The following is a 10,059-nucleotide window of genomic DNA, read 5'->3' on the forward strand; positions in this document are numbered from 1 at the left end:
TGAATAAAATTGTTGGTGAATAGAATTGCCTCCTTTCCAAGAATCCTGCCTTCCTCTCTGGCCCTATCTGACTCATTTGTCACTGTTGCAACTAATATTTGTAACATCCCAATACAGTTCTGTGGAAAGGATTGAACTGGTGGTTCCCACGTGGTGACACTTCCTGGATGTGTTGGGCAAGAGATGCAGGTTGAGTAGAACGGAGGCAATTGCTGCTGATGTACAGATAATTTGGAACTGGGGGAAAACCTGGAAGCAGTATGTGGTGACTGACTCAAGGGATAATAATCTCTTTCTGTTGAAGTCGGCCTCGCTGGGGCAGCAATTCTGTAAAATTATAGACCAAGGCCCACAAAAGCAACCGGTGATTTGCGTGCTTCTATTTTGTGATGCCTTCCTTGGCATTCCCTGAAGGGGACTGAGCTTCAGGCAGCCTGTGATCAGCACTTTGAGAGAGTCAGACCCCTTTGAGGTGGCTCAAGGTAGGTACTCTGAAACTGCAGCACCCAGGATCACTGGGTGCTTTTGAAAATCTTTTTCTCAGCCTATAGTAGACCAAATGCCACTCTAATTAAGCAGTTTCCGGTGTGCAGTACTTGCAGAATATCTTGCTGTGCAGATTCCAGTATAGACCAATTCCTGTTGGGCTGTGGGATTTTCCCAGATGCTAACATAAGGGTATATTGCCTAACTTCTTGGTAACAGAGGTTGTGGTCTGGCATGGTGGTGGTGCTGAAATTCATGCTGAGAATATAAGTCTCCCTGAAGTGATGTCAGTGAATGATGGTTCATCCCAGGCTCTCTGTTACCAGGTTCCCTTCTATGCAGTGGGGTATGTAATGCATCCAGCAGGGAGGGCAGAGCACTCTGTAACTAAGCAAACTTTCTTCTTGGCTCTGGAGAGGATTCCCCCAGATTTCCCTGTCATTTCTGATGACTAGAGAGGCTACAGAAGTTGGATATAAAATGGCCACAGTTCTTGCTTGATCTTGTTCCTCTGTCCTCTTTTCTTATGCTTCCACTTTCCTATTGTTTCAGTTTTGGAGACGTGATTAGTAAAAATATTTATGAATATGTTTAAAACATGAATGCAGAGGATAGCAATGAGAGGCAAGGAACTGAGGAGGGAAGAAGGGAAAGGGAATCCTATGAAGTAGCAGATTATATTGTGGGGGGGGTTTCACAAGCACCCTGCATTAGCTTCCATTGACTTCAGTAGGAGCAGAGTTAGCTCAATGTGAAAGTCTTGGAAATCTGACATAGTAGGCTCTTAAAAGGTTCAGGGAAACAAATAGATGGGAACTTTTAATTTTGTTTCATTTCCACTTGCAAGTGGGATATTTAGGGTTCCCACTTGAGGTTTTTCTAAGCAGAATTGTTTGGGAAGTGTTTGTAGTTTTTCAGTTTTGCTCACCACTGCCAGCAACACCCCAGGCTTTAATTTTAAAATAGGGCTGGAGGTTCAAAACTGTATTTTCAAGAAGTTGAATGGGCCCATTAAAGTCTGAATTGGGACCATCATGGATGGTGGCATGCAGCAGTTGGTAGGTATGCCCCACAGCTGCTAGACAAGATAGATGGGTGTGGAACGGTCACGGACCAGATTCAGATCTCACAGTAGTTTCACTCCATTAATCAAGGCTGCCATTTGCTGGGCATCTTTGTGACGGTTGTGCATTTGGCAATCCTTATCACATCTACCCTCAAGCCTGTTTGGTGTATTGTGTGCTGTGCATGGACTCCACTGTTGGTGCTTCTTCTAACCACCTCCTGGGGCTCTTAGGGGAACTTCAGGCAGCTGTGCTACCTTTCTTCTGCCCTTCTACCTGCTGATTACAAACCTACATGTTGCAAATAGCTATTGCTAGCTGCCCCGACATCCTGCTGATAATGAAATGGGTGGACAGACAAAGGGCCAGGGTATGTGGCGTGAGATGAAAGGGCAGGACATACAGGGGTCTTTGTGATAGGTCAACTAAAAAATTGGGTGTATGAGGTATAGAATTGCATGCATGCAGTTGGCCAGCAGGGCTGAGAGGGCCTGGCTTTGCTCTGTTGTGTCTTTACTATATTGCAGGAGAACCGTGCACAGCTCTTGCTGTTGGAAGGGTCATCTCCCCACACAGCACTGGCAGGATGGTGGGAAACCATGGGCTTGGGTGACTCCTGTAGAAAAGAGACTTTTTGTTGCAGAATCTATGTAAAAAAGAAAATGATGACCAAGCACGTGGATCCCTGTGCATGACCACAGAGATCCACAAATGCTGTTTGGTGTACTGCAAGGTAACCAGGCATAGCTTGGAGTTCCCCATTAATCCTATCTACCTGAGCTGTAAAAGCATTTTACCTGAGATCCAGAAGTGTGTGTCCAAGCTTTATACCTGGCTCTCACTGGAAGCTGCCCTCAGCTGACCCAGCTGTAAGCAGATTCCTATCTTGCCCCACTCTTGGGATTTGGGCTTTGTGCTGCATCAAGATGTTCCTCCTTAGATCATAGAAGGACTATCTTATCTCAGCTCAGGGCACACAGAAGAGACAAACAAATTGCTCAAGTTACTCAGAGCAGGTTGTATAAGGGGGAGATATTCTCCTGGCTTGTCTATGCCACACAGATGGCTGTATTCCCTGAATGTTACTTTTTATCTTAAGTGGCCAGTTGTACTCCTGGATTCTCCTTAGTTTTAAAGGGATGTTTTCTATCCCTGTGGAGGCATACAGTTGAATTTCCAGTGGTTGCTTTTCTTCTGCATGCTTTTGGGATTATCTTTGTTAACCAGTCTGGCAAGTAGAGACTTCAAGATAAGTCACATGTGAACTTACATCAATTTTTCTTTCCTTTAGAAGTTAGGTACACGTTTAACTAAACATATGCAATCTACTGTGGGCTCTGCTGAACTGAGGCTTTGGTCACTACTAGGGGTGCACCAATAAAAATTTTCTTGGCTGATACTGATAGTTGATTATTCACCAGGCTGATATTGATCCAATAATCGATTTGCAGGAATGCAGCTAGGCAGTGTTGAGAGCAGTGCCCTGCAGGTAAGTCTGTGAAGGGGAAGTAGCACGGTGGGGGGGAGGGGCAGAATCAAGGGCCCCATGGTGAGAGAGGGCCAGGGCAGGGCAGTGACAGGTGGCTTGTCCAAGGTATCAGTGTCCCAGCACTTTAAAATGGTGGTGGGGGCACCTGAGCTAGTTCAAACATCCCAGCCACCATTTTTAAGTGATGGGATGCTTTGATGCCTTTACCTGGAGCAGAGCCCAGTGGGGTGAGAGCAGAGGTAGGTTGCCTGCTGTAGACTCGGGTCTCTTTGGCTTACTGCCTTTGCCCCAGTAGGCCACATGCTGCCATGCCAATCCCCTGCCCATCCAGCAGCAATGGCAGTGGTAAGCTGTGCCTCCTACTGCTAGACAGGCAGGGGATGGCGTGGCTAGCATGTGGCTCTGGTTAGATGTGTCCCGGCACTTAAATGGTGGTAGCGGCACTTGAACTAAAGCTCATTGAATGAGTTTTAGTTCAATGGTCCCTGCTGTCATTTTCAAGTGCCAGGATACTAATCCCGTGGATGAGCCACCCGTGGCTCCATCCTGCTTTCCACCCGCCCCCGGCCCCACTCCCTTACCATGCGGGCCTCCATCTCTTCCCTCCACCACCCACTCCTTCCCTTCCACAGACTTGCCTGCAGGGTGCTGCTCTCTTTGCTGCCTGGCTGCATGCATGTGTGTGGCTGTGCATACGCACGCAGCATCCAGGGCCCCCAACCAGAAAGTATATTATATTTATTGGTACATTATCAGCTACACTGGCCAAAATAAATCCAATAGCCACTAATGTTAATTTTCCTTTTTATCGGTGCCGGTCTAATATAGCAGTGATATATCGGTGCACCTCTGGTCGCTACCAGATTCCACTGGGGTAGCTGCCTTTCCTGTTGCCCTTGATTCTTGCTTGGGTATAAAGCAGGGCTCTTGCTTGGCATTAGCTTCTACAGAGAGAAACATACCATTGAAGACTTGTGCTCATTTGTTCTTGTCAGTAGAGGAGTAGTGCATTGTTGGAGACCACTGGTTAGAATGTAGTTCAGTGATCCCTTTTCTCTGTTCCCTTAGTAGCTGGGATATCTGTCTACAGTGAAGTTTGGAAGCAGTGGTAACGCACACAGCTAGCACACTGCTCAAATGGGTTCTGCTGTGTGCGAGCTGTTGAATCACTGGTGCATTCGCCTCTGCAGTCAGAGCAGCACCCTAGTTCATTGTACAAAAAATACTTTTGGATGCCTCGTGGTTGAAGTAGACCTCAGATGAGCTATTGTTATCTGCCTAGGAGGAGGGATCCAAAACTACATGGATTTATTTGCCTCTGAAGCCATTCAGGACCAAAAGGTGATGGTTTACTAGCCCCTGTAGATGGTGTGGTCTACATATGCTTGGCACCCAAGCCAGCACCTGTTTTCTTGAAGGGCAAGCATCTCTTACCTTTAAATAACCTATGTGGAGGGCCTGTTGAACCCTTCCCCTAGCACAGGGTGGGGCTCCCGTTCCCATTTTCCTTTCATTGGAAATGCCATGCTTCAGAGTCTCATCCTGTCAGAGACCAGTGTGTCCCATATGCAACTGAGGATTCTCTGACCTTTGAAGGACTGAGTCCTTAATTCCATATCAGTTGCAATGGGAATGGACTGAGATTGTGTCAGGGAGGACTTGGAGCCCTGTTCTCTCCTAGCAAGAGTGTGTGCAGGGGAGAAGAGTCCCTTGTGATCCTCTTGAGGCTGTATGCTGTGAAACAAAGCATAATTCCCTTTGTTCTGCAGTCATCCCACAATAATTACTTTGTCACCCTTTCCTATTAGCTCTTAGTGTTTTTGCTGCTTCTTCAGATGATTATCAATAACTTTATTTCTTACAGGTCCAAGTTCACAGGCTGTCCAGCAAGCCTCCAAGTAGGTATTTGTTCTTTGTGTGTGTTTATATATTAAAAAAAGAAAAATTTAAACCATGAAGTTGGGGAGACTACACTAATTCCTGATGGGACATGGAGGCCGAGTGGCACTGGGATCAGTTGTACAACACAGTGCAGGACAGTAGGTTCCCATCTACTTCATGTAATGTATCCCTGTGTGCAGGAGAAGAGTGAGCCATCAAAGATCTTATGGTACATTAGCAAAATAAAAGCAACTTGTGACAAAATCACTCAATCCTTTTTCCTTTTCTCAATGTGGTCTTAAAAATCCCAGGTAAAATAGGCAAGTTTTAAAGGAACCTAATGGAGTTAGGCCAGTTCCCATATTTTCCTTTGAAAATCCTGACCAAAACAAATAATTGGATACTGTTTGGTCATTCGCTGCATTGCAGCTTCTGAAGATACACTAAGAAGATATTAACCATCATGGCAGATTCCCTTTTTAACTTACTTGGAATCAGAGAATCAAAGGACTGGAAGGGTCCTGTAAGATCATCAAGTCCAGTCCCCTGCCATGGGTAGGAAGTTATTAGGCTCAAAGGAGCTCAACAAGGAGCTTCCCCAGCCTCATCTTGAACACCTCCAAGGATGGCGACTGTGCCACCTGTGCTGGATGGATGGTTATAGGGTGGGTGGAGGGGGCCCTGTGCCCAACACTGACCCTGGCACAGGAAGAAAGTCTGTTGCTGAGCTCCATGGCACCGTCATCCAGGATGATCTCCAGGGCCCTGGGGCTGCCGCACACCCACCTTGGTGGGTGATGCGTAGCCCCAGCTGTGTCAGAAGCCAGCTGAACATTACAGCTATCACTACCTCATACTGTTGACCCAGAAGCATTGAGCAGAATAGGGAAGGAGTGAAGCAGACACGGGTTACCATCCTTGCTGTGCAGGTTACCCTGACATTTTTACCTGAACAAGGTTGCCCAAGGGCAACTGGAGAGTGAAAACATAGCCCAGTCCTACCTTGGGAAAGGTCCAATAGCCAGTGAAACCCATTTTTATCATCAGAGCATCATTGTCAGCATCATTTGAAACACAAAGCAGGGCTTCCGCTGGTAACTAGGTGCAGAGCTCCCTTCCTAGTAATGTCTTTGAGGGTAACTAGCATGCTAAGTATCTGCTTGTTGTCTTCATCGGTGTAATGATATTCTTCTTCCAGGCACTGCCGCTAGAGGAATACGGCGGGTAGTGCTCCACCTGTGTTGGAGCTAGATTTGATGGGACTCTTACCAGTTCTCTTTCAGGGCACTGGATGCGAGTCCCATGGAAGGAGATGGAGCCTCTGCTAATAGACAGAGGTTGACAGTCTGTGCGGTCTCCATGGCTTCAGGTTTTGCAGGTGTTACCATTGCAAAATCCATGCATTGAATTAACTGCTTAAGGAGTTATTGGTCACTGGGTGCTAACTTAATGGACCATGTACTGTCTTCCCCTCCTAGGTGAACCTGACATGGAGACTTTGAAAGCAGAAAGCAATGCAGTAGCATCAGATTCTGTAAAGAAAAAAGAAGTCCCTGGAACCGTGTCGAATAAAACCCCTGAACTGTCCACTCACATGCTCAAGGGAAAGCGCAAGAAAGGAAAGTTTCTGATTGCCTCCAAGCAGGGGTCTTCTTCCCAGGGTGAGGCTGCTGCCTTGGAACCTAAGAAGAACCGGCCACTTGATGAGAAGCCTCAGGAAAGCTGCTCCTTGGTCAAAGATGGGAGTGTGTGCCCCCAAGAAGATGCCAGCTCTCCAGATTTAACACCCAAAAGACTTTCACTGCTTTCAGGTGCCAAGAAGTCAGTCTTCCAGAGCCACAAGCCAGGGAGGACCTTTCAGCTTAAGCTAACCAGTAAAGCTGCCAGGAAGACCAGGAGTACTTCAAGGGTTCTCCATCTCCGGAATTCAGTGGTCCAGATCAAGTTCCAGCGGGTCCTTCAGCAATCGCAGAGGAATCCTCTCCGCCACACGAAGCAGGCTCCAAGGAGAGACTGCTCCCTGCTGAGCAAGACTCTTGGGCCTCGCAGGCATGAGGCAGAGATGCCTACCTCACCACACAGGTACCCAGAATTGGTGGGCAAGCGAATTCGGCACCTGTATGAGGAGAAAGACAAGACGGAGGCCTGGTACCAGGGAGTAGTTCTGAGGGTCCATAAGCAACACAAGGACCCCCTGAAGACTGTGTATGAGGTGAAGTATGACAGCGAGCCAGAGTGGCAATACTACCTGGAGATCCTGCAGGACTACAAGAAAGGCTGGCTGAAAGTGGATGAGTGAAGTGGACCTGGGCTGGCACTGGCAACTTGCAGCATGAGCAACTACAATTTGGGAAGGATAAAGAGCTCCAGGGCTGCTGTTTGTCTTCCCCACCATGAGTCCCACCTCCTTCATGGGTCTCATCATACTCAGCATCACTAAAGCATGCTGGAAGAGAGAAATGCCATGTAACCAAATGACTTCACTCCTTCCTTCTCAGATTACCCTTGTGCCTTTTTTCTCCCAAATGGACACCAAAGCACCACAGTGCCTTGTGACTGTAGTAGAAAATCGGGAGGAAAAAGAACCCATAGGAGGTCCGTGTGTGTGTGTGGTTTTGTGGGAGGAGATGGACTTTCTGTTCTTTGGATCTGTTCAGAACAATGACTTCTGTCAGGCTGAGCCTTCCTCATGATCTACCATCTTTCCTTATCACCACAGGCATCCCTTCCTGGAGAGAGTAACCTCCTAGAAGCTGGGCTCGCACGTTGAGGCCACCTTCAGTATTCAAATGGACATGCCGTCTAGAGGCAGAACCCCCACAGCCTGTATACAGAGCACCACACCAAGCATGCACAGCTCAGGAACACAGCAGGGGAAATTCCAGCATGCTCTCCTTCTATTAAACACCTTTCAGCTTCTCCTTCTCATCCATGGGCTTCTGTGGGAGCACCTCACTTGTCTCTTTGCATAATCTTTTTCTCTCTCTTTCCTTCTCATTTTCAGATAGAAAGCATTTCATCTGGCTGATATTGTGGCATCTCCTATAAAGAATGCATCCTAAGAGCCAAACCTTTCTGGTGTGCATCTTGGAACTAATTGTAGAGGCAAAATCCTGGAAGCTAAATTGATAATAGATGCACAAGGCTGAATTCCATTCCTGTGAGGTCAATGAGAGTGTTGTCATGGGCTTACTGGGGCAGGATCTGATGCTTAATTCAAATGTGGCTATTTCCTATACCCTCTTCACCCCATTGGAGTGGAGCTGCGGTTTATTTTTACATGTTTTTTTGTAGCTGTTTAATGTGCTGTGAAACCCTACCCTAAACCATGAACATTTCTGATGGAGCTGCCCTGCAGGAAATCCAACTCATGGAACCTCAATATGGTCCTCAGAGCTGTTCTGGCATGGCCATGCTTGTAAGAAATCCTCAGATCCCATAACCCTGATTTGCTGAGCATTGTAGCTGGTCCATTTTTCACTGCTAAGCTTTCAGAGCTTTTCCTGTTTCAGCTGAGACTGACCAGTCTATGTCCAATCAGCTTCGTAGAAACAGCTCTATTTTTATTGGAGCTGGAGATCTTGGGTTCAGTGTTGTGGGTTGTTTCCTTCCCTTAAACATCTCCCACATTCCCGCTACTCGTCTTTCCTTCTGAGTATATGCTGTGCTCAGTGACTATAGCTTGGTGTTTTAACCCTCCTGGTTTTTCTATCTTGAAGGGCTACAGAAGCTGAACACGATGTTAATGGCACTATGATTTCCATAGTTACTGGACTGATTTTTGTTGTTTAAAGCAAAGACATTTTAAAAATGTTATAACTTTTACCTTTATAAGGAGCTGCTTTCAGGTGTTTTTTAACATGTATAATTTATACTGTTTTATTATTACTATTATTTAAACTTCTGGCATCACCTGTTTTACTTCGCTGAGTCAAGGTGGAGTGAGATATGGAATATGTCTATGTGGCATAATGCAGTGCCATGCTAGGATACCAGAACTAGCTCTAAGCAAGTCAGCTCAACTACTAGATGCAGTGTAGCTGTGTTAGCCCAGCACTTGACCCAGGCTATTTAGAAGTGGGGATGGATTGGCTTGCAGGGGGAGCATTGAGCTAACCTGTCTAACCTGTTTCTGGTGCCTGAGCTAGCTTGAGTCTTTTTGACCAGCACTAGATATTTACAGTGTCACCGGTTAGGAGCTCCATTCTTGAATTGTCTGTAAGACACTTCAAGGGGTATTTTAAAGATTGATTTTTCTTTTTTAAATCAGATTGCAATGCAGATCCTAGATGCCTACTCCCCAGTGTCTTTAGGAGAACTTATGACATGCTTATGCTGGTGACGATCCTTTATACTTGACAAAGAAATGGTGGCTATCAAGAGTAGTGATGTTACTTACATGAAAATGGAGGTAGGGGTGAGGAGACAGACCTCAGATACATCCTCAGAACAGCAGTCATTTCAATTCCAAGAACAGTCATGATTCCACACACAATGGTAAAGTCTCTCCCCTTGAAAAGCTGAAATGAATGGCTAAGAACTGACAACAGCCATGCCCTACCAGTTGTCCAGCTGACTGGCACCTATCTGATGGAGAAGGATGAATATAAGCAGAATGCCTTGGAAGACTTGATATGCACAAGTATTTCCAGCTATCAGGGTAGAGAGGAACTGGTAAAGATAGAGGATGTTTTCACTACAGGAAGTATTTATTTTAAAGAAAAAAACCTAAAACCAATGGACTGTGTTTTCCAACTGGAGGCAGTCACTGCTGCTGCATTTAGTACAAGTTTATTGGTGAAAGTATGTACTGAACCTGCAAGTGACTAGGAAGGAGGGGGACTTGGTGCAGTTCTCCTTGCACTCTCTTGCCATGTGGAATCTGTGAGTAGATTGTAAAGTGATTCAGAACCAGTGTTTGTTAATAATATTGTAACTTTTTTTGTACAAAGTCCTAAAGGAAGAAGTCCTTTACTTTATTTAATATTTTGTAAGACTGCAACTTGAAGAGGCACCTTGCCCTCATTAAAGTGTTTGTATTAAAAGGTTTGTATTTTGCATTCTCCATTTCACTGTTTCATTATGGACTTCCCCCCCCCAACCTATTGCTGGTGCTATTGTGTAAGGCATTGGATGTGC

At 46.0% G+C, this 10,059-nt stretch overlaps 1 protein-coding gene across 4 annotated transcripts in view; it reads left to right on the top strand.

The window, feature by feature from the left end:
* Positions 1–9,969, top strand: part of PRMT2IP (PRMT2 interacting protein) — a 190,855-nt gene extending 180,886 nt beyond the window's left edge. For 3 of the 4 annotated variants that reach the window (XM_090028546.1, XM_090028543.1, XM_090028544.1), the window contains one exon: positions 6,399–9,969. In XM_090028546.1, the coding sequence (XP_089884672.1) occupies positions 6,399–7,219 (821 nt within the window). In that variant the 3' untranslated portion in view covers positions 7,220–9,969. Of the gene's footprint in view, positions 1–4,903; positions 4,938–6,398 lie in introns of all 4 variants that reach the window. The other variant, XM_090028547.1, reaches the window with a different exon arrangement.
* The last annotated feature ends 90 nt before the right edge of the window (positions 9,970–10,059 follow it).

Source organism: Crocodylus siamensis, chromosome 15 (genome assembly GCF_052110815.1).
Source record: "Crocodylus siamensis isolate JL-2025a chromosome 15, ASM5211081v1, whole genome shotgun sequence".
Lineage (NCBI taxonomy): Eukaryota > Metazoa > Chordata > Crocodylia > Crocodylidae > Crocodylus > Crocodylus siamensis.